This window comes from Pteropus alecto, unplaced genomic scaffold (assembly GCF_000325575.1).
Source record: "Pteropus alecto unplaced genomic scaffold, ASM32557v1 scaffold436, whole genome shotgun sequence".
Lineage (NCBI taxonomy): Eukaryota > Metazoa > Chordata > Mammalia > Chiroptera > Pteropodidae > Pteropus > Pteropus alecto.
The window spans coordinates 80,723-105,937 of record NW_006438879.1 but is presented as its reverse complement, the minus strand read 5'-3'; the positions used below and the strand labels follow the sequence as shown (position 1 = coordinate 105,937).

The following is a 25,215-nucleotide window of genomic DNA, read 5'->3' as shown; positions in this document are numbered from 1 at the left end:
TGAAATAATTAAATATTTCTAATTAAACTTCTGATCTTTCTAGGTCTGTAACATCTGCCATAGAAGCAGGCTGATGCTTCATCCCATTTTCTACTGCAAGGATATGAATATCTAGACTTTAGGTTAGCAGCTTTCTATGACTTTGATTATCTGATATGCAAAAAGGAATTTATTGATTTGCAGTTAGTCCAGCTTTCTTGTTATTGTTTCTCGGAATGTTGTAAGACTGAGTACATTTCCACAGCTCTTTACATCTACAAGCTGAGTAGTGGCTCTCTTTGTAGTAGCTAGAAACTGAGGATAATTCAAACACTCATCAGCAGGTTAGTAGAAACATTGTGGTGTATGCACACATAGGAATAAGACTCAGTACTAAATCTATGCAAGCCAGAGTCACACCATAATATACATTTACAATCATGCTGCTGAGAGGACAAACAACTATTCGTACATATTATGTAATTTCATTAGTATAAATTCTAAAAGATAAAAATTAATGTGAGGAAACAATACGAACACAGGAGCTTTCTGGGTTCAGCATGGGATGCATGATAAAGTGGTGGGAGGAATTGCAGAAGAACTTAAGAAACACTGAGGTGATGAATTTGTTCACCATTTGCTTTTGGTGATGTTTGACAGGTGAACACATATCAGTACTCATCCAATGTAAATTTTTATTATGTGTAGTTTATTATACTGACATTGACTGTAACTAACATAGCTATACCACCATAAAAATGGTAGAAACAAAAATGTATGCAACAGAAGAGAAACAAAATTAAGAGAAACAGATACTGACATGACATCACAGATGGGTTAGACACCTGAAATACATATGTGATCCTGGTTCTCTGAAAATTTTCCCAGTAAGCACTAGAAGGGAGCAAATCACACATGTGCTCATCACAGAAAGGGGACCTGCACCTCACTGGGCATGTCCACCTCTGCCTGATGTTGGCTTAGGGAACAGTGAGAGCCAGGGGGGAGGAGCACAGGGACAGACAAATGAGTTCACTCTTACCACACATGTGCTCTTGACACTACAACAACTCTCTATGGTTCTGTTAGCTATTGTTCTCTCATGAAATGGAGGTAAAAATGATGGCTACTTCCTATGATTCTGTAATACATAAAAATCAAAAAAGAGGATGGATGCTAAGCTTTAAACTCAGCATGTCTAATAAAAATCATACTTTTCTAGTGTTCTCATGACCACCAAACTGCCCCAGGACTCTCATAACTGCTCTGGGGCTCTGCCCTCTCTGTAGGTGCCCAGCCCCAGAACTCCATCTATAGTTGGAGGACTTGCAAATAGGGAACCTCTGCTAGTGGACACCAGCCTAAAGCTGACCCTGTAAGCTGTGAGACAGGAACTGCAGCTCAGGGTTTCCCAAGTGCATTTCATGATCTGGACTGAATACAGATGATGCAACATGGAGTTTGGGCTCAGCTGGTTTCCTTGTTTTAAGAAATAATTTGTCTCTTGTTTTCTAATAAGAGATACTGAGCACATGAAGGTGTGTGATGGAGAAAGTCAGAGAATAAGTGACTCTTTCCTGACCAGAACATCTCTGTGTTTTCAGACATCCGGTGATAGGTATAGCCTTGCACATGTCTGGTGGAACATGGTACACATGTCCAGGGATGGGGGTCTCAGAGATTCTCTTGTGCAGTCTCTAGATTCACCCTTGGTGCCTACAACATAAGCCAAGTCCACCAGGCTCCAGGACAGGCTCTATTAATACTGATGAGGTAGCACATACTATACAAATTCATCCTCTCTGGAGAAAATGAAAGAACATACTATATCTGAAAATGACTAGCTTCAGAGTTGGGAACATTGCTATATATCACTGTGCAAAACAATGAAGGGCACTGTGAGCACAGACACACACCTTCCTGACAGAAAGAAGGCTTGAGCTGCTCAGGACCTCCAAGGTTTTCTCAGGACAAGCATGGATATAAAGTACCAAAAAAGGACCACCCAGGGCAACCAATGCACTCAAGACCAACAGGGGCAGACAGGACCAGCAAGGAGCACTAAGGATGAGCAGGAGACATTCAGGAAAGCCAAAGAGCATTGGATATCACCAGGGATACTCAGAAATACAAAGGCATACTTGGAACCTACAGGAAGCACTCACAATGATCAGAACACTCTAAGCACAACCAGGGTGTGCTGAAGAACACTAGAGTTCATTTTGGATAATTGAGAAGCATTCAGCACAACTGGAGCCTTTAGAACTACCAGAGAACACTCAGAAACATCATGATACTCTTAGGAGAGACAAAGCACTCAGGAACATAAAGAAGACCTAAGGAACACCAAAGTCACAACCAGGACCAATAGGAAGTACTCTGAACTGACAAGGGACACCAAAATTCACCAGGAGGCTCTCAGGAATACCAGTGTAACTCAAGACAACTAATGTACTATCAGTATCACCGGATGATACTAAAATTCACCAGGTGGCTTTCTGAAAAATCAGGATCCTATAATGATGAACAGAGATCTCTCAGGACAGCTAGTCAATGCTCGGGGCCATAAAGAGCAATCCATAACCTCAGAGGGTGGGAAGTACTACCAATGGGGTTTCATAATCACCAGGGATTTCAAAAAACTGCTTCCAGCCCACAGAACTTCCACTCAAAGCTAGCACCACCAAAAGGTTCGCGCTACTTCCAAGATGCTATCAGGATGACCAGGAGTCATTTAAAAACACCAGGAGGGCACCCAGGTCCACAGATAAAGCTCAGGATTAGCTTCTGACAACCAAGACACACTCAAGAACAACAAAGATCACTCAGGTACATTGAAAAATAATCAGTATTAACAGGGTATGCTCAAGAACAATAAAGAGTATTCTGCACAGTCAGAGGGTCACACACCACCATGCTCAGGACTACTAGGATACACTCGGAACCATTACAACACTATTAGGACCAAAAAGTGCTCAGAACCACAGAGAGGCACTCAGAAACACTTAGGGGAACTAAATATGACCAGGACTCCATTAAGACCACTGGAAGCACTCAGGACAGCAAAGGAACAATCTGGACCAGCAATGGACAGCTACAAACAGCATAGGGGTATTCAGGAACACCAGGTAGGCCTCATAACTGAACATGCTCTACTGTTAGAACTGTGTACCAGGTAGTGACAGGGCCCTCTAGAAATTCAGTTCTACTGTTAGAACTGTGTACCAGATAGTGACAGGGCCCTCTAGAAATTCAAACTAGTTTCTATACATAGACTCATAGTTGCAAATCGTTACTGTAGTGCCCCCGTGGGCCTAGTTCTGTGCAAATAGGCAGGGACAGAGTAAGGTACTTGTGGCCCAGCCAACTCTGGAAAAGAACAAAGAATATAAAAGCCATGAACTATGAGAACTATGAGAACAATGAAAAGCTTAGAACTATCACTCAAGAAAAAGAGGAGAACCTGGCTAGCTTTTTTTTAATTGGCTGAAAGAATCCTTTAGGAGGTATATTAATGTAGATCCCACTTCCGGGGCAGAGTTAGCTTTGCTAGGCCAGCATTTTATTAGCCATTTGGCCCTTGATATCAAACACAAGCTTCAAAAGCTAGAAATGGGGTGGGGCCACAGACTAATCAAAATTAATTACTATATGTGGCCTTCTTGGTCTATAACACTCAAAATCTTGAAGAGTGAAAAAGAGGACAGAATAAAGAAAACAATAAGCCAGGATATGTCTGTCACAATTGGCCAGGCCCTTGATACCCAACAAGTGTCCTTTAAGAGACCGGGGAATAAGGAGACATTGAGTTCCTGCTTCAGTTGCAAGAAAGTAGGATGCTGAGCAAAGGACTGTACTGAAAAGCCCCCAAGCCTGAGCACCTGCCACACATGCAAAGAAACCATAACTAATCCTTGGCATTGGAGAATTGACTGTCTGTCCATACTCTCAGAGAGGAGGGTGGCCAGCCAGCACCCTAATAGCCCAGGTCTCGGAACTGTGTGACTGAAGAGGCCCAGGGCCATCCTCGCTACCCCAGCCCAGTAATGTGGTCATTACTACTGAGGGACCCTTGGTGACTCCAGATATAATAGGTAAGCAAATTCAATTTATTTTAATACAGGGACCTTGATACCAGAGGTCTTTAAGATGTCCAATAACTGGGACAGGGCAGAGAAGGAAGTAGCATTTATATCTCTGATCCTCTGATGCTTATGCTGCATTTGTTTTGTCATAATAGTCTTCCATTTGACCTTCTCCAGGCAATGTCTTCATTTTCTCTTCTAGGCCCTTGAGTAAAATAGTTTTGCTTACTTTGTTACAACTATGATTCGGTAACACTCACCAAATCACCGTACCATTTGAGTTTTGAGAGTTTAATACTGGCAGTTTTTGATAGCTTAATCATTGCTCTAAAGCAAGAGTGTGGAGTTTAGTGTTTCCTGCTTGCCATACTCGGCTTCAGTTGAGGTGGAAAGTCATTGCTGTCTGAATTTAAAAAATGTATGTCTCTTCACCTGTAAATGATTTGTTTCTTACTTTGTGATTTCTATACTTTAAGAATTTTGGTGGACAATTATGATTTCATTCTAATCTTTCTCTCTCATTTGCTCATTAGTTTATGTTTTATGTCTGTTTACTTAGTTCTTTGGAGGCATTTAATAGGGACATCCATAATTTACCATGGTCATCCACAAGTATAGCCAACACATTATTTTAAGTTGTGAATGCAAAGGAAAAGATTTTGAAGAAAATTAAGAGCACTACTTCAGTGAATGCAGGGATGACAAGAGAGTGAAACAGCCATACTGCTGATATGGAAGACATTCAGTGTCTGACTCATAGACCAAACCAGCCACAACATGCTGTTAAGTCCAAGCTTACAGAGCAAGGCTCAAAGTCGCTCCAATTCTGTAAAGTCTTAAGAATGAGAAAGCTTCAGGGGAGAAGATTAAAGCCAGTTGAGGTTGGTTCATGAGGTCTAAGGAAAGAAGCCGACTCTGTAATATAAAGTACAAGATGAAGCAGCAAGGGCTGACATAGATGCTGCAGAAGTTACCCAGAGAATCTAGCTAAGAAGACTAATGAAGGAGGCTACACTAAACAACCGGCTTTCAGTACAGACAAAACAGTCTGATTTGGAGAAGATTCCATGTAGGACTTTCACTGCTAGAGAAGCAAAACCAATGCTCGGCTTCAAAGCTTCCAAAGAGAGGCTGACTCTCTTGTTTAGCACAGAAATGGACAATGACTTTGAGCTGAAGCCAGTGCTCATCTTCCGTTGTGAAAATCTCAGGGCCTTAAGAATTATGCTAAGTCTACTCTGCCTGTGTTCTATAAAAGGAACTGCCATTCTCATGATAGCACATCTGTTTACTGAGTATTTTAAAACTAATTTTGAGTCCAGCTCAGGAAAATTAATCTTATTAAATATTTCTGCTCATCCACATTGTGCCTTTTCACCTAAGAGCTCTGATGGAGGTGGATGTTGAGCTTAATATGGTTTTTATGCCTGCTAGCATGACACCTGTTCTAAATCAGGGAGTGATTTTGAGTTTCAAGTCTTATTATTTAAGAAGAACATTTCATGATGCTTGATATATCATAGTGATTTTTCTGACGATCTCTGCAAAACAAGAATGAAAACATTCTAGAAAGGATCCCGTATTCTAGAAGCCATTTGAACATTCATGATTCATGAGAGGAAGTCTGATAACAACAAAAACGGGGTGGGGAAGAAGTTAATTTCAAAACTCACAAATAACTTTGAAGATTCAAGACTTCAGTAGAGGTAATGACTACAGATGGTGGAAACAGCAAGAGAATGAGAGTTAGATCTGAAATCGGAAACTGTGATTGAATTACTGCCATCTCATGATACACTTTAATGGATAAGTCATTCGTATGGATGTTCAAAAAAGTGGTTCCTTGAGTTGGAAAATATTCCAATTGAAGATGCTGTGGAGGCTGTTGAAATGACAACAAATATTTAGACTATTACGTAATCATAGCTGAAAAAATGGCAGTCATGGGTGAGAATTGATTCTAGCTATGAAGAAGTTCCACTGTGGGTAAAATTATATACAAAACAGCATTGCATGCTTCAGAGAAATTGTTCTAGTTGCTGATGCAGCCTACCTGAACCCCAGATTGTCACTATATATGACAGCACATCCCTCATCAGAGTTCAGGTACAGAAGTCAAGAAACACTGTGTGGTTCTTATAAAAGTTATCACTGAATGCCAAACTTGTGACTCCTGATAAAAATTGCTCCATTTGACCCTTGGTTCTACAGATATTACTATTTGTCTTCTAAAAATTATTCGATGGAATATCATTTATTTTACAATCACTGAAGACCAACCATACAATCGAATAATAATATTAGGTCACACCTAAGACTTGTTAGAGAATTTTAAAGTGATTCAGAAACAAACTTTGTTTTCTCCAATATAGAATGTACTCATAAAATTGGAAAGCCCAAACCTAGAAGCTCAGCTGGCTTGTTAGGACAATGGTCAATAAATACTTCTAAATCTCCTGTCATAGCCTTCTCTTTGTTTAGAAAGCAGATTTAATAATAAAATCAACCATATCTTTAAAATTCAAAAGTTCTTTGTCTATGGCCATGCTCCCCTGAACAACCCTGATCCTGGCTGATCTTGGAAGCTAAGCAGGGTCAGGCCTGGTTAGTACTTGGATGGGAGACCACCTAGGCAGACCAGGTGTTGTAGGTGTGAAAAGTAAAAAAAAAGAGATTGTTAGCTGACCAGGGCCTTGAAATATGTGAGGTCAAACAAGAGTTGCCTCCCCTAAAAAATAAAAATAAATAAATATCAAATACAATCCAAAAGCTCTTGTATCAGTACAATTAATAACTGTGTTGCTACAAAATAGCTGAAAAATAAAGTGGTCATATGTTACCAGCAATATATTCAATCCCTGTAGATTGAATAAAAATTAAACTTCATATAAGAAAATTCCAGAATGTTCATGAAGCAGATCTCAAGGAAAATGTATTGTTCATAAAATCAACGTGCTCTGCCAAGAGAAAAATGTGTAAACTGATTGATTCTATGAGTGAAGAACTGTTTAGAAAAACAACAGCTAAGGCAAGCATGATAACTGGTGGAAAAATTAGATATAAGTATACAACTAAATCTGCAAGTAGAAAGATGAGTTAAAATAAATATTTTAAAAGAAGTTAATAAGTCATACAGTGATTCGGTGACTGTTACTTATATAATAAGCAAAACTATTCTACTCGAGTGCCAAGATGAGAAAATGATGACATTGACTAGAGAGGGTCAAATGGAAGACTATTATGATGATACAATTGGAGCATCAGCATCAGAGAATCAGGGATATAAATACTAGAAGAAAGAATCTGAACTAAAGGAATCAGGAGAATATCACCGACCATGGCAAGTGGAGAAACCTAAACTCCATACTCTTTCTTTAGAACAATGATTAAGCTGTCAATACTGCTAGTATGAAATACTCATAAATCTGGAATCTAGTCAGGGACTTGCAAAACCAGGATGATCCTTAATGAAGAAAGAGGTTTTAAAATTCAATAAGAAGGACTCTTGGCACTTTAACTCAATTGGCTATGATCTCATTTCTAACAGCTTCAGTAATTTAGAACATTGAACGAGAAGTGACTCATCTCATACGATGGATCCTCACACACATTACAAGCTTATAGAATGTGTGGAATTGAAAGGCAAAAACAGATGGCTGGAGAAAACACGGCCATCAACATTTTAAATCCAACAAAATTGTTCTTCAAAAGTGAAGGAGAATTGAGAAATTACTAACTAAACGAATGTTGAGCAAGGATTTACTAGGAAGACATTTCCTACAAGAAATACTTAAGAGAATCTTTAGGGTTGAAATTAAAGAGGAGGACAATACTGTGAACTACATGTAAATTTTTAAAAGCACTGGTAATTGAATTCACATGGATAAATATAAAGGCCATTTTATTTTTTATTTGTAACTACATTTTATCATATAGGATGTAAAAGACAAATGTTTTAAATAAAAAAAAAAAATGTTTTAAACAATAAATTGATGTGTAGATTAATGAACCCATGTGTAGAAGTGTAATAGGAAGAATGGAACTTTTCAGGAGCAGAGGTTTTTTTTTTTTTTCAAACTAAGTAGTTTCTCACTGTATTTCTATAATTACAAAATGTTATTTAAAATCTCTCAGTTACCCACAAACAAAATAATTCAAAAAGATACAGAAAATGAAAGGAGAAACTCAGAGGTACACTAGAGATAAAGTCATTCGTAAAGAAAGGTAGTAATAGAGACTAATGAACAATAAATATGCATGAAACATGAACAGAAATAAAAAAATGCCATTAACAGACTTACAGTTCTTTTTCACTCTCTCAAACTCTGGCTGATATAGTTACTTTAGAAAGTCTCATTTTTTTGGACATTTCTCTTTATTGATCAATATCGCAGTAAAAGCACTGTTGATAAAAATTTGCATGATTTTAATGATGCTGAAATGGCCTTTCCACACTTAGATGGCTTTTCACTTGCTTTATTACACATTGTTAGTGAAGCCCTATTTCTAGCAGGATGTGTCACACAAAAGATACACATCCAAGGATTATGTTACGTGAGAAGATGTACTTGGCAAATTTTGGGCAACAAGAGTTTAGGGTTGGTTTCAGTTACCTATACAATGATTTTAATATTTTCAAAGAATTGTTTCTTCAGGAAAGGTCTAGGTTTAGTCTGTAAAGTAAACATAATGTCAGCAGAAACGTCATTCATGAACTTACTACATAATTGGTAGATGCCACATAGGAGAATTAACGTTTGTAACATCAAACACAAGTGGAATTATTAAACCAAATTGTATTAATTTTTTCCGAACGATAAATCTATCCCTGTTGCCACCCAACTGAAATGGTCAGTGAGCAGAAAAATCCTTTGATGTCTTGCTACTTTCTAAATGAGTTTCTACTTCATGAGACACAAACATTTAGATATAGAAAAACCAGATGTCTTAAATATCATGGATACATCACCTTATTCTGCTAACAGATACCCTGCAGCAATGCAGTTATCTCTTAAGACCTTGGCTAAATCATCAACAGCGGTTTGTGGTGCTGCAATGGAGGTAACGACATCACTAGCGATGTTATCTAAGGTAATGGAGAGATTCCGAATTGCCTTTTCAGAAGTGGGACAAACACAATAGCTAACAATTAGAGGTCTGAGTCTTACTGAAACTAAAATAGGGAGTAGAACTGTAATTATAACAGGGTGTACTAGTGAGTCACTATGTTTATAGTTAGTATGGGGCTTGGGAAGGCACACTCAATATCTTGTTAGAAGGTCAGCAGTTGCAATCGCCTGTAAAAATCTGATGAAGAAGTTAGCTCTTCATCTGAAAATCTGATGAAGAATAAGGCTAACCATCACAACCAGTCGATACATATGAATCACCTTCATAATAACAACGTGACTTAAAATAAGCAATCAAAACACAAGGGAGTTGATAGGCTTGGAACAACAGTGTACCTAGGATTATCAGAATTTCTAAGAATCAGATTCCTATGACAAGTGTAAATAAACATAAGAATTATTCTTAATAAAGGTCAGCATTTAAAGTTGATACTTGCCTGGTCCAGACTTTTGGATGGAAGCAGTTTTTTAAAAAATGTCAACAGCTTCCTCTCATGCTCACACACATGGGATGTCAGAGGTTGGTGGGCTTCAATTAGCCTTTTTTAAAGTAATAAACATACATACAAGGCTCATTTCCCTTGAGCTTGGCTGCAAAGAAATTCACAAAAATAAGAACCTAGGAAGGACCCTTTAGAGAGATTTGTCCTAGATTCACATTTCTCACTGAAAGAAGGCTAATCACCTGAATGGAATGAGCTGATGCATTTCAGTATGGTGATATGTGATGCTGAGTGGAGAATTACATTGTACAAAGTTCACCTGCTATCTCACTGGTGCTATGTGTAATAATGATGTGAGTAAAATTTCCAATGCATGGGTAAAATAAACGGCTAAGAATGTGTCTGCAATGTCTTGAGTCTAACCATTGACTGTAATATTCAAAGGTAAATTATGCTTTCTGCTTTTGTGTACATATCCTGCAAGCAATGCAATGTTGATGTAGAAATAGACAAAAGAGAAGTCTTAGTTTGGATAACCCAGAGCTGGCAGATTGTGCAAATTTCAGTAAAAATCCTTTTTTCCATTGACTTTTAAAAATCCAATGGTCAATTGATGAACACTTAGTTTGTACCCAAATTTTGACTATTATAAGGAAAGTGGCCATAAAATAGTAGTGCATATATTTTTTTTGAATGACTGTTTCAGATTTCTCCAAACAAATAAACAGTGGTAACATTTATGGGTCAGTAAGTAGTTCTACTTCAAAGAAAGTTATTTTTAACTAGTGTTGGCATTACATATTATATTACTTACAGGCGAACAGCATAGTGGATAGATATTTGTATAATTCATGAAGTAATCACCTGATGACTCTAGCTCTCACCTGCCACAATACACAGTTATGACAAATAGTTAACCATATTCCCAATGCTGCATTTAACATCCTCATACATATTTTGTAACTGCCAACTTGCAGTGAATGTCGTCACCTTTTTTACTCAGCCCCAAAACGGCCTCCCATCTGGCAGCCATAAGTTTGTTCTCTGGTTTGGGAGTCTTTTATCATTTTGTTTGTCCAGAATCTAAAGGCAATTTTTCTTTATAAATTCTTAGGAATGTTCAAACTGTTTTCGGCAGAGGCTACATCAATTTGCAGCCTCATCACAGTGCACAAGTGCTTCCTTTCTCTGCATCCTCTCCAAATGTGTTTGTTGTTAATTTATGGATGATGGCTATTCTGACAGATGAGAGGTGATCTTCTTGTGTTTCAATTTGCATGTCCCTGTTGATTAGAGATGTCGTACGTCTTTCGATATGTCTGTTGGCTCTCTATATTTCCTCCTCGGAGAAGTGCCTATTCAGGTCCTCTGCCCGTTTTTTTAATCAAATGATTTTCTGATGTCAAACTATATGAGTTTCTAATATATTTTGAATATAAAGGCCTGATTGGATGTATCATGTGCAAATATTTTCTCTTGCTCAACGGGATGCCTTTTAGTTTCCTTGATAGTTTTCTATGCTGTGCATCACTTTTGATATAGTTTGATGTTGCACCATTTGTTTATTTTTATTTTGATTTCCCAGCCTGAAAATGAATCTCAGATATGAAAATGACCAAAAAACAATGTTTAACTGTTTATTACCAATGTTCTATTTCAGGAGTTTTATTAATTCGTGTCTGCCATATGTCCTTAATCTGTTCTGAGTTTATTTTTGTACTTGGTATAAGAAGAGGGATCTGTTCAGTTTTTCCAATGCCAGTTAATATGGGTTAAAGAAAGTCCTTTTACCTCATTGAATATTTTGCAGATTACATGGTCACATAGGTGTTGCTTAATTTTATTCTGTTCCATACATAGATGTTTCTGTTTTTATGTCAGTAACATGCTCTTTTGTTTACTCAAGCCTAGTAGTCTAGTGTGATATCAAGTATTGTAGTGCCTCGAACTTTATTCTTCTTTCTCAAGTCTGCTGTGGCTACTTGGGATCTTCTGTGGTTTCATATAAACATTAGATTTCTTTGTTCTAATACTGGGAAAATGCCATTGGCATCTTGATCGTAATTGCATTGAATTTATATACCACTTTGTGTAGTATGGATGATTTCATGGTGCTGAATGTCCCTATTCATGAGCAAGGTGTATGTCTCAGTTGACCATCTTATGGTAGCTTCCCTATAGATAATCTAACTTCTTTTCTGTTGCAGCTTTTAAGATTATCTCTTTCTCTTTTAACTTTGGCATTTTAAGTGAGATCTGTCTTGGTGTGGTCCTCCTGGAGTTCATCTTGTTCGGGACTGTCTGTGCTTTCTGGGCTTGGATGATGATGATGATGATGATGATTTGGACAGTTTAGGGAAGCATGTAGTGATTATTTCTTCAAAGAAGCTTTCATTTTGCTACTGTCCCTTTCCTTTTTCTGATACACTTATTGTGCAAATGTCATGATGCTTGATGTTGTTTCAAAGGCCTCTTAAACTATCCTCTTACTTAAATAATCTTTTTTTCTCATTGCTACCCTGATTGGATGTTTTCTGCTACTTTTTCTTCCAAACCACCAATCTTCCGCTTCATTTTCTCTGCCATTGACTCCTGATAGTGTATTTTTTATTAACATTTCTTCATTTCTGACTTTTTTTAACTTCTACCTCTTTTTTTGTTTATTTATTCCATCTTTGTTTTAGTCCTCACTGAGTTTATCTACTCTTTTTCTAAATTCTTTGAGCACTCTTATGAGCATTTTGAACTCTGAATTTCGTAAGTTGCTTATTCCATTTGTTTTGGATACTTTGTAAAGTTTCATTTTATCTTTTTTTTTTTTTAAATTCGGGATATGTTTATTTCTATCCTCATTTCACTGCTGCTCTGTATTTGCTTTTTCATATGGGGTAGACGTCTCAAGTTTCCAGTTTTGGCAGAATGCCCTTATGTAATAGAGGTGCTGTAGGGCCCACTGATGCAGTCTCTCTGATGACCTGAGCCAGGTGCTCCAGGAGGGTCCCTTGCGAGAGTAGTGTATCCTTTTGTAGTTTATCCTTGTCTGATGTTGGATCCTCAGGTTAGCCGACTCTGAGGTCTTGCTATACTACCACACACAAGCTGCTGTACGAGGGCTGATTTTTCTTTGTCTTGTGGAGTTAATCAGGAGATCCTCTGGTGTGTTAAGTTGGCCACCAGATGTGTTCAGGGTTCTTTGAGCGGGACTTTGTAACAGAAAGTTTAGTCCCTGCCTCTCCTCTTCCTTGTAGGAGCTACAAATTTGCTTCAGGTTATATAGCTGCCTATGTTGAGCCCAGAGACATATGGGAGAGGATAAGCTGCAAAATCAGGCCACAAGTCACCAATACCAGGCCTGGGGATGCTCAGCAAGGATTTCTGAGTCTTGCTACTGTGCCTTGTACCTGGGGACATTTGAGAGCACAGACTCATGTTTGTTTCCCAGAGAGAACAGCAGTTGCTAGAAATCGGGGGTTTTCTGGGTCAAGATTTCAGGGAGTCCTTAGGTGGGTGTAAACTGAATTCACCAGATTAACACAGAATCCCATTTGGTTTATACCTAAATGTGCACACCTTGTGCAGATTGGTTCTACAGAAGAATACGGCAACTGCCTACTGGTTATATCGGAAAAAGACTTTTAGTCAAGGCCAATGGTGGTTGTCTTTCCAGTCTTCATCTTGAAGCCACATGACATAGTTTCTCTGTATACGTCACTGGCATCTTCTAAGCTTCTGTCTCTTTGCTGAAGCTTCAAGTGAGTCTGTGAGAGAGTCTGTGTGCAGGGCGTTTAAGGTTTCCAGTAGCCTGCAGCTCACCCAGACAGGTGCAGTCCTTACTGATTTTCGCATTCTGACGTGCATAGTCCTGTTTCTGGCACTAGGGGCTGGGACTGGGGAACCCAATGTGAAGCTGGGGCTCCTTGCTTCTTCAGGGGAACATCACAGTTTTGATATTTCTCATCTAACATCATTGTGGAAGCAGCCCTGTTCTGTATCTCTGCCCCTCCTACAAGTTTCCATGTGGCTGTTTTGTTATATCCTTGGTAATGTAATGTACTTTCTGGTCAGTTTGTCTTCAGTTTATTCCCAAGCGTAGTTGTTCTATTTATTTATAGTATTTATAATTGATATTTATTCATAATTTTAATGTGGTCTTGGGAGAGAGCAAGCACGATGTTTATGTACTGTACTATGTGACTGGCACCTCATAGTGGTTTGTTTGGTTCGATTTTAGGATTAGTATTAGGATTAGGTTAATGATTCAGTTTAGTTTTATGTTAGGATTAGCATTAAAATTATTGTTATGGTTAGGAATAGGCTTGAGGTTAGGTTTATGGTTAGTTTGAAGTTTAGGATTAGAATTTCGAATATATATTAGGATTAGAATTATTTTTAGGCTGAAAGTTACAGCTATTAGAGACAGCTTTAGCATTACTGGTAGGTTTAGGATTGAGTTTAGAGAAAAGGGTAAGGTTAGCTTTAGCTTAGGATTGCATTAGAATTAGCTAGATTTTAATGGGTAGCATGTAAGTATAGGTGACAATGATGGTTAGGTTTAAGGTTGAGATTAATGTATGGATTTGGGTTGTAGTGTTAGAGTTACGGTTAGGATTTTATTGAGGTTAGGACTATGGTTCTGATTTAGTTTAGAGTTAATATTATGGTTTAGGCGATGGTTAGTATTAGGATTATGTTTAGTGTTTGGGTGGGTTGTTATATTTCAGTTTATGAATAGTGTTAAGATTAGCGTTCAAGTTTGATTTTGGATTATGCATTGTGTCAGGATTTGGGTTAATGATAGTGTAATGGATTAGGTTAGCATTATTATTTGGTAGACATTAAGATTAGTTGTTGGGTTAGATTCAGTTTGAGTTAGGATTCAGGATTGGTTTAATATTAGATTTATGTTTAAGATGAGGGTTAGGGTCAGTGCAATGGTTAGGTTGAAGATAATGGTTAGGTGAGGGTTATATTTTGAGTTATGGTTATGATAGTTTTTAGACTTAGAGTAAGGTTTAGTGTTAAGGTTAGTTTGGAGTTGAGTTTTAATTAGTGTTCGGGTTATGATGAGGTACAGAGCCAGCTTTGAGGTTAAGGATTAGTGTTAACTTTGGTTTCAGTCTGGTGCTAGATTTGTAATAAGAACTAAGTTTAGTGTAAGGGTTAGGGTTGTGTTTTACATTGGGGCTAATATGGGGCTTATTGTTAGAGATAATATTAAGGATAATGTTATAGTGAGCCTGATGTTTATGTTTAGAGTTTATGTTAAGGTTAGGATAAGTTTGAGTTTAACTTGAGTTAAGGTTAGATTTCTGAGTTTGATCAGAGTTAACGTTATGGATGAGCTTATAATTTGGGTACTGTTACCTTTGGGTTTAGGGTGGAGTTAAGTTAGGGTTATGTCTAGGGTTGGTGTTAGGTAAAGACCTTTGTGTATGGTGAGTTTTAGGGTTAGGCTTAAAATGAAGGTTAGGTGATGTATTACAGTTTGGGTTATGGTTGGTTTTAGAGTTGGGGTGAAGGTTAGGATTTCTTTTATATTTTGTGTTGGGTTAGGTATATGGTTAGTGTGACTTTTCAGTTTAGGCTTTGGTTTTCCTTATCATTTGTGTTGGGATTAGTTTAAAGAAAGAACTTTTGTTATATTTAGAGTTATTGTTAGATTTAGGGTTAGGTTATCTGTAGGTTAAGGTTAAGATTAGGGATGAGTTTATAATTGTGGGAGGCTTAAATTCAGGTTTAGGATTATAGATATTCCTTTGACTTTTAGATTTGGTTCAAAATCAGGGTTAATAGTACAGTGATTGTAAGTAGAAGGACTAGGTTTGGCTTCAGATTAGTATTGCTTTTTGCTGGTAGGTTATGTGTTACAATTATGGTTAGAGTTACATTTGAGTTTATGATTATGATTAAGGTTATAATAAAGGTTAGAGTTAACTTTGAGGGTACGGATTTTGTTTAAATTATGGTTAGGATCAGTGTTAACTTTAGAATAGGGATAAATTTAGGTTCTGTGTTAAGGTTAGTTTTTGAATTAGGGTTAGGTTTGTGTTTCAGTGTTGAGTTAAGTTTCGGGTTAGGGTTAAGTTTAGAAATGTTTAAAATAAGAGTTAAATTTATGATAAGATATGGTTAGAGTTCTGGCTTGAGTTGGCTTTTACATTAGGGATTTGTTTAATTTAGAGTAAGGTTTACTGTTAGTTCAAGTTCCAGGTTAGAGTTAGATTTATGTTTACGCTTATGGTTTAGGTAGTACTTTGAGAAACAAGTAAGTTGAAGGCCACTGGTAGAGTTATTGCCACGGATAGGTTGAGACTGGCTTTGAAATCAAGATATGAATTTAAATTAGGATTAGTTTTAGGCTCTGGGGAGAGCTATGGATACATCCAGTTCTGTGTCTAGGGTAAAGTAAGTGTTCGGGTTAAAGTTGACAATTAGGGTTAGGTTTACCGATAGATTTGATTTTAAGAAATGGGTTTAAATAAAGATAGAATTGGATTTAGGATTGAGTTTTGAATTAGGATTATGGTTAGACTTGGCTCTCAAATTATGTCTTCATTGGGAACTAGAGTCAATGTTAATGTTAGGGTAAGTACCAGGGAAATGGTAAGATACAGTAGGTGTCAGTTAGGGTTACCTTTGGGATTAATTTTTGTGTTAGGTTAATAGTGCATGGTTTGTATTATCGTAAGGTAATGTCTTTGCTTAGAATGAGTTTTAGGTTTAGAGTTACAATTAGGTTTGTGTTCATAATAAAAGTCAGGGTTAGGTTTAGTTTAAGGTTGGAGTTTAAGTTTTCAGTTTTAAATCTGGTTAGTTTTAGGAATACAGTTCGGGTTAGAACTATGCTAAGTATGAATTTTATCTTCAGGATTAGCATTCAAAGTAATCAAAAGCAATGACCTACATTCTAAATTGTACTATGTAACAAGGCTATCATTCTAGAATCAAATCCATTACAGAAAGATTTCCAGACAAGAAAAAGATGAAGATGACCATCAAGCCAGCACTACCAGAAATGCTATAAGAATTTCTCTAAGAAGCAGAGAAAAAAACCTATTGATAATTCTGTAAATGTAAATGGATTGAAACTTTCAATCAGAATTCACATAGGGTGGAAAATGAATGAACAAACAAGACTTGCCTTACATGTTCTGGCTACCAGAGACCCACTATTATTGAAAATACATACCCACACAGACACACAGACACACGCACACCCACACACACAACAACAACAACAACAAATGCAAAACAATGGAAAATGGTATTTTATGCAAACAAAAATTTAACACGTGTTGTGAAAACAGTGCTCATGTCAGAATATATATTAAAACAATGATTATAAAAATAGAAAAAGGGAAACCCAGAAATTACACTTGTGAATATTTATCCAAATAAACCAAAATGCTAATTCAAAAACATTTATGCATTTATGATAATAACTTTTTTATAACATTTACCATAGCCAAGGTACAGAAGCAACTCGTTACACAGCCATAGAAAGTTGGATAAAAATCCTGAAATTCGTGGCAGAACAACTTACAATAGCCAATATATGGAAGTACTAATGGCCATCGAGAGACGATTGGTAAAGAAGTTAGGCTCCATACACAGTGGAATATTACTCAGCCATTAAAGAAATGAAATTGCACCATTCACAACAACGTGGGCTGAACTGATGTTTATTATTCTGAGTACATCGGTCAGACAGAGAAAGATAAATACCATATGATTTCACTTATATAGAGAATCAAAAGAACAAAAAGAGCAAACTGATGAAAAACAGACTTACAAGTATAGAGGACAGACTGATGACACCCAAAGGATGACTGTTTGGAAGGCTGGGAGAATGGAGTGAAGAGTTAAACAAGTAGAAATTAATAGTGATAGATGGTCATGGTAATTGGGAGCACAGAACAGCAAACACAGTTAATTTTAATGTATCATCCAGGTGGAGAGCCAGAGGAAAGAAAGAGAAGTTAGTGGGATCATTTTATAAATTATATAAACATCCTATATACTGGAAACTAATACAATGATATTTAAAAGAATTTTGCAGTTCATAGGTACAGTGAACTATTACTCAGCCAGAAGAAAAACTAAAATACTGTGATTTGTTACAACATGGATGAAACCAGAGGGTACTATGCTAAGTGAATAAGTCAGAAAGAGAAATACACATACCTTAGAGTTTCATTTATATGTGAAATCTAGGAAACCAAAATAAAACAAATAAATGGGAACACAACAAAAGCAAAAAAGATAAATAAATAAACCCAAATACACAGGACATTGTGATAGATGCCAGATGGTAGAAGAATTTGGAAGACAAATGACAAAGAGAAAGGGCTTAAGATGGCAAAGTGACAATCAGTTTTTATAATAAAAGTGACAACTGTATTCTGAGATTTGCTTTAACATAGAATATGCAGCTAAAGCCAAAGAACAATGCGAAGAACCATATAAGGCACAACTCTTAGAGATAGGGGCCGAAATTAAGCTGTCTCGATGTGTGTGTGTATTTATGTTGCATGTGAATAGAGATTACATATTAAAATAGAATTTTAAAAATTATGCCCCCAAAGAGTTCAATTCCAGGTTAATCTACATACGCTAAAAAATTTTACTACCGAACAACATAACCTTGTTTCTGTCACTCTATAACTGAATTGCTATAATCAATGTATTAAAGAAACGTTTATAGTAAACACCCAAATTATGACAAAAACATCTATTAAGTATAAACTATCATAGTTTTATACAGGGAATTTTACTTCTGAGGGTAACTGGAATTTCCTGTGCATGTCACTTGTCCAAAAGAAATAGGCAGGATTCCATAGCAAATTAAAAGTTTTCTGATGTTTAGGTGAACTACCCTGCAGAAAATAGCACTATTTGAATAATAACTAAAAAGCGTAAATCATACAGGCTTTGATATAATTCAATTGCAGTGTCATTAGATTAAAAATGAAGACATAGAGTAAGATATGTCATGAATAAAGCTACTTTAAAAAGTTAAAATGTTTGTTTTCATTTCAGGTAAAAATTAAGAGAACAAATTATCAAGATCCAGAGATAAATTAATAATCGTAAAGGTGTAAATATTCTAAAGAGGTGTTACAACAGTCTTTATCCAGTTGTGCCAGAGGAGTGTAAATTTCAGACAAAAGCTAATAGAAATGCCTTATACTGTAATTTTCTTTCTGATGACTATTTTATAACTACCAACTTCCATACTTTTTTAGTTCAATAGCAGATGATACTCAATGTGATTATTTCATATTAGATCAAGTGGACAGGCAGTGGTTAGAATTTCATTTAATTTATTTTGTGCCCCTCAATGAGTATAGTACTCACCTGACACCACACGTAGTTAGTACAATATTACCGACTACATTCTTTATGCTGTACTTCACATCTCCATGACAATTTTGTAAGTATCAACTTGCACTTTCTAATTTCTTCAACAAGGGCCCCAATCCTTTCATCCAACGATCATCAGTTGTTCTCTGTACCTGCCAGTTTGCTTCTCTTTTGCTTATATATGCATTTTGTTTTTCAGATTCCATATAGGAGTGAGAGCACATGGTGTAGTCTTCCTCTGTGTAGCTTATTTTACCTGGCTTACAACCCTCTGGGTCTCCATGTTGTCACAAACAGAAGTATTTCCAACTTTATGGTAGAGTCATATTCCATTGTGTATGTGTAGCACTTGTTTATCTAATTATCTTTTGATGGGCACTTAAGTTGTTTCCATATCATGGCTATTGTAAATAATGCTGTCATGCACATAGTGGTACAGATATCTTTTCTAAGAATTTTCTTGAAAAATTAACTCAAAAGTAAAATTGCTAGATCATATTGTAATTTTGATTTTAATTCTTTAAGTAAACTCCACAGTGTTTTCCACAGTGGCTGCATACGTTTATAGTACCAGCAACTATACGTGAGGGATCCCTTGCCTCTACATCCTCATGAACCCGTATGTGTTAGTTTCTTGATGACAGCCATTCTGACAAGTGTGAGGTGGTATCTCACTATGGTTTTAATGAAGTGTCTCTGATGATTAGAGATGTTGAACATCTTTTTTTTTTTATCCATTGGTCACCTGTATGTCCTCTTTGCACAAATGTTTATTTAGGGCTTTGGCCAGTTTTTGAATTGGATTTTCTGTTTCATTGTTGTTGACTTGTATGAGTTTTCAAAATACGTTTTCAATATTAAACTCTATGAAATTGTATCATCGGTGAGTATAGTTTTTTATTAGGTAGGTTGTGTTTTTGTTTGCTGGTAGATTCCTTTGCTATGCAAAAACTTCACCTGATTCAGGTCTATTTATTTATCTTTTTATTTTACTTTTCCCCTGCCTGAGGAGACATCCAAAAAAAAAAAAAAAACAGTACAAAGAGCAATGTTATAGAGTTAGAGTCTAGTTTTTCTTCTCAGAGTTTCATGGTTTTTAGGTCTTAAGTTTGAGTCTTCCAAGTTTGCTCTTTGACTACAGTCTTAATTCCATTGTGTATTCTTCTCTCCCTTACCCAGAATTAAAGAAGCATCTAGTCACAGTTCTATTTAGTATCTATGTTCTGTTTCATTGAATTATGAGTTTCTTCTTATGCCAGTACCATGCAGTTTGACCACTGTAGCCTACTATAGATTTATAAAATAAGTATAAAACTTTTATTATGAATAAATATTTCTAAAGTTCTTGACATTTTGTCTTTTTCTTAAGCTTATTCTTCATTTGCTTTATTTATAAAAACTATGAAGGAAAACGGCATTCAGCCGACACCTTAGTATCACCACAAATGACAGTTAAAGAAATTTTACTTTATTTTGATTTTCTAAGAACTAATGGACATTTTTCAACAAGTGAAAAAAAATACACATTCTAGTTTCTTGCACAAATGCAAATAAAAATTGTCTTGAAAATTATCCATAGGCTGCAAGTGAAAATGGCATAGTCCAGGTTTACTTCAAAACCAATAAAGTATTAATTACTTCTTGGCCGAGGTTGATGTGCAAATTGTATTCGCATGAACAATAAAACAGGCTTAGATTTCCTCAATCAATATGAGCTAGTGTCAGTACTCTAGTCAATAAATCTGGATGTGCACTGAAACTTGAAGTCAGTATGTGCAGAGTTACATTTCAACACCTTCATTAAGAGCACCCAGTAATTTTCTACTATTGCCGTAGATTCAAACACTAGGCTTAATTCTTTTGCTTTCGAGTACCTCATTAAAGGACAATAAGTTTCTGGGTTGCAAAAAACTATATAATTGGATTTGGTTATGTATCTATGTAGGTTCTCTACAGGAATTAATGTGGTCACTACAATTCCTTTGAAACTATACTCTAAAGCCAAATTAAGTATGAGATTGTAGTAGAGAATATTGTAGCGTGTAAAAGTTATCGCTAAGATAGTTGTAGATTTCGTTAGAAATTCCAAGAAGTTGGAGAGCCTAGTATAGTTTGATATCAAGGACTAAGAAATTAACTTTGTTCTTTCTCAAGAATGTTGTGGCATTTTTTTTATGGTCTCATACACATTTTATGAATATTTCTTGCAGTTCTGTAAAAAATGCCAGTAGTGACTTTTTTTTAAATGTGATTTTGTTATTAGTTTCAGGTATATAGGTCACTGGTTAAACATTTATATAGTTTATGAATGACCCTTCTAGTTATTCTTTCTCTCCTTGGGCTCTACATGTCACCATTACATTACTGGTAATTGCATTTCCTATGCTGTGCTCTCTGCCTCAATGACTATCTATCAACTACCAATTTGTACTTCTTTAATCCTTCATCCTATTCTTCCAATCCTTCAACCCCTCTCTCCTCTGGCCATAACCAGATTCTCCTCTATAATTGTGCATCTGTTTTTGATTAGTTTGATCTTTTTGTTCCTTAGATTCACATATAAGTGAAATCTATGGTATTTATCATTCTGTGTCTGACATACTTGACTAATCGTTATAAGCTTCAGATCCACCTATGTCATTTTGACTGATAGGATTTCATTATTCTTTAGTGACAGAGAATTTCGCATTGTAAATTTGGCAATGTCCTTACAAAAATGGGGAATTTGGACACACAGACATGCACACGGGAAAAATGCCTTATGAATATTAGGGTAGCAATAAGGGTGATGTGTCTACAAGCCAAGGAATCCCAAAGATTGCCAGGAAACCACTAAAAACTACGAGAGGAGCAGAGAACAGATTTTCCCTCATACTCCTCAGAGGGAACGAATCCTGAGCTTTTGGCCTCCAGATCTCAGATATATCAGATTTGTGTTGTTTAAGCCACCAAGTTCATATTACAATGTTAATAACAGCCAAAAGAATACTAATAAAATAACATTTTTACATAATAGAAAGGCTGTGGTCGACAATTTTAGGTTACAAATTGAAGAATACTTTCTGGGACCTTGTAGCATATTTTCTTACCCAAGTGGTGAACAAGAGAGAGTGAGGATCCTTGCACTATTCAAACTGAATGTTTCTTCCCAAATAATGTGTCACTTGTTAATAACACCTTTCCAGGTTGCAGGAAGCAAGTTGATATGTTAGCTCCCCACTGACAGGGAACATCGCTTTGGCTAATGAATTGAAGGGTAAAAATAAGTAGAGTCATTGTTGAACATATGGAGATATGGAAGTTCATCCCAAACTAAAAAAGAGACCTAGTACCTTGCTTCACTTTAGAGACTGGAGAATGCATCTACGTCTAGTGAATAATTCTAGTCTGGTTTGCTTGGCCCTGGCATTAACTCAGTTTTGCCTGAAGAGGTCACAAATACTCTACCAGGAGAAACTTTATGTCTCAGTCTCTGCCCCAAAGCAAAGCTAGTAGTGCATTGAGCCCCTCAATTTATAAAGATTTGTCTAGCTGCATAGGTGTCACATATATATTAACCTATTATAAGGGATAATTAAATTTTGTACTACCTTGCTTAAAACAGAGACTTCTTTCTCTTCTGCCAGAATATCAGCTAGAGAAGCAAATCTTTGAAAAGTCTGTTGCACTTTACTAAATCCATAAAGATTAAGCTGTCGAACTAAACTTTTCATACTTGTAGTTTCAAATACTCTGAAAGGGGTTTTTCTTTCCAGAACTTCTTTCTTAAAGAGTTCTTCATTAATCACTATACAAGTTCCAGTCCCATTCCAGCAAATAGACTGAAACCGATCGCTTTCAACTATTTTCCAGAGTTTTCTGGGAAACGTCATAGATCAAAATTCATTATCTTCATCTGGTTCAGAGACACAAAATGTGTGATAAGGTCTTTTTATCAAGGATCGTGCAGAAAAAGTCTGAAAAGCACTTTCTGTGGATACAGACCTCAAGTGCAAGGCCCCAGTCAATGTGTGATCACACAACGGAGATGTAATGGAGGATGCTGAACCAGTTGCTTCATCTTTAGAAGAATCACCTTGAATTTCTGAAGAAACATGTGCCATGTCAAATAAACCTTTCTTCACCTACTTTTGTCACTGATCTAGTTTTGAATACCACAGCCTCAAATGCTGCCATATTTATATAATATATATAAAAGGCATTTGTGTGTGTGTGTGTGTGTGTGTGTGTGTGTGTATAAGCCAATTATAATGGGTAACTAAATTTTGTACTACCTTGCTTAAAACAGAGATTTCTTTCTCTGCTGCCAGAATATCAACTAGACAAGCAAATGTTTGAAAAGTCTGTTGCACTTTACTAAATACATAAAGGTTAAGACGTCGAACTAAACTTTTCATACTTGCAGTTTCAAATACTCTGAAAGGGGCCTTTCTTTCCAGAACTTCTTTCTTAAAGAGTTCTTCATTAATCACTATACAAGTTCCATTCCCATCCCAGCAAATAGACTGAAACTGATCGCTTTCAACTATTTTCCAGAGTTTTCTGGGAAACGTCATAGATCGAAAATCATTATCTTCATCTGGTCCAGAGACAAAAAATGTGTGACAAGGTCTTCTTATCAAGGATCGTGCAGAAAAAGTCTGAAAAGCACTTTCTGTGGATACAGACCTCAAGTGCAAGGCCCCAGTCAATGTGTGATCACACAACGGAGATGTAATGGAGGATGCTGAACCAGTTGCTTCATCTTTAGAAGAATCACCTTGAATTTCTGAAGAAACATGTGCCATGTCAAATAAACCTTTCTTCATCTACTTTTATCACTGATCTAGTTTTGAATATCACAGCCCCAAATGCTGCCTTGGCAGACCTACACTGATATCCATCTATTTTGTCTCTGTGCTCTTGTGTCCTTTACCCTTCAAGAATTTGGATCTTTGAATCCTCCCCTTTTCAGTCATTATTATCTCAATTTCTTTCTATGTATTGTGAACATTCGTTACTATCTTGCTAAAGCAAATCTCTTCATGACCAGAAAGCTCCTATGTTCATATTATTTCATCACACTAATTTTCATCATTTAGTGTTTATACTAATAAAATTATATAGTACATACTAAGAGTTGTTTGTTCTCTCAGCAGTATGATTGGAAATGTATAGTTTGGTGTGACTCATCTTACACAGATTTAGTACTGAGTCTCATTCCCATGTGTGCGTATACCACCCTACATTTCTAACATGCTGATGGGTGTTTGGATTATCCTCAGTTTCTTGCTACTACAATGAGATTTACATTAGCATGTTGTTTAATTTCCATGTATATGTAGTTCTTACTGTTTTGTTTTGTTTCAGTCGATCTCTAGTTTCAAAGCATTATAGTCAGAGAATATGGTTGGTGTGATTTCAACTCTCTTACATTTGTTGAAGCTATTTCTATGTCCCGGTATGGGACAATTCTTGAGATTCTTGAGCATTCTCCATGTGCAGGAGACAATAATGTAGAAGCAGTTGTTTGAATGGTAGGCTCTGTTTATTCCAATTATGTCCATTTGGTCTAATGTCATTTAAGGATATTATTTTCTCATTGATTTTCTGTTTGGATGATCTGTTCATATCTGACAGTGCAGTATTTAGGTTCCCTACTACCATAGTGTATTGGTCTGTTTCTCTCTTTAGAGATATTAACAAGTGTTATGTCTTCTTGGTGCATGATTCCCTTTATCGTTATAAAGTGTCCCTCAGTATCTTTCTTTACCTTTTTTATTTTGAAATCTATTTTGTCCAATATTAGTAATGCTACTACAATTTTCTCTGAATGCCATCTGCTCTTTGATCCATTCTGCAATTCTGTACCTTTTTTATATGTGAGTCTAGTACTTTTACATTTAGGGTGATTATTGAAATATGAGGTTTTCTTATAGCCATTTTATCTTTTGCTTTCTGGTAGCTCGGTGTTTACATTGCTTCCTTGTTCCTTGATTTCTGTTTCTGTTTTCTTTATTTTGGTTGGGTTTTGTTTGTTTTGCCTCTGGTTCTTCTTGTTTTCTGTTATATACTTCATTTCTGAATCTTCTGTGTGTGGTTACCATTACGAATAAGTAAAGGATAGTTATATATATATATATGTGTGTGTGTATGTATGTATGTATGTATGTATGTATATATATGTATGTATATGCATGCCTTACTGTTAAATTATGTACCTGAAACTTATTGGTT

The 25,215-nt window shown here is 36.3% G+C and overlaps 1 protein-coding gene and 2 pseudogenes across 1 annotated transcript; 1 reads left to right on the top strand and 2 right to left on the bottom strand.

Moving 5' to 3' along the window:
• The window catches only part of LOC102881214, an 84,914-nt pseudogene extending 61,812 nt beyond the window's left edge, over window positions 1-23,102 (bottom strand).
• Window positions 6,599-6,717, top strand: LOC112483098 (annotated as a pseudogene).
• A 17-nt stretch (window positions 23,103-23,119) lies between the features above and the next one.
• LOC102881985 (heat shock transcription factor, Y-linked) lies at window positions 23,120-23,786 on the bottom strand. The gene is made up of 2 exons (XM_006915990.1): window positions 23,274-23,786; window positions 23,120-23,140 (listed from the first exon to the last, which is right to left on the bottom strand). Exons 1-2 carry the CDS (start codon window positions 23,784-23,786, stop codon window positions 23,120-23,122), a joined length of 534 nt encoding a protein of 177 aa, XP_006916052.1.
• Between the last annotated feature and the right edge of the window lie 1,429 nt (window positions 23,787-25,215).

Coding starts and splice junctions, on each gene's coding strand:
- LOC102881985 (XM_006915990.1), bottom strand. CDS start 23,786: ATGGCACATGTTTCTTCAGAAATTCAAGGTGATTCTTCTAAAGATGAA. Junction 23,141..23,273: donor AAATCTCTGTTTTAAGCAAG/GTAGTACAAAAT, acceptor ATTCAAAACTAG/ATCAGTGACAAAAGTAGGTG.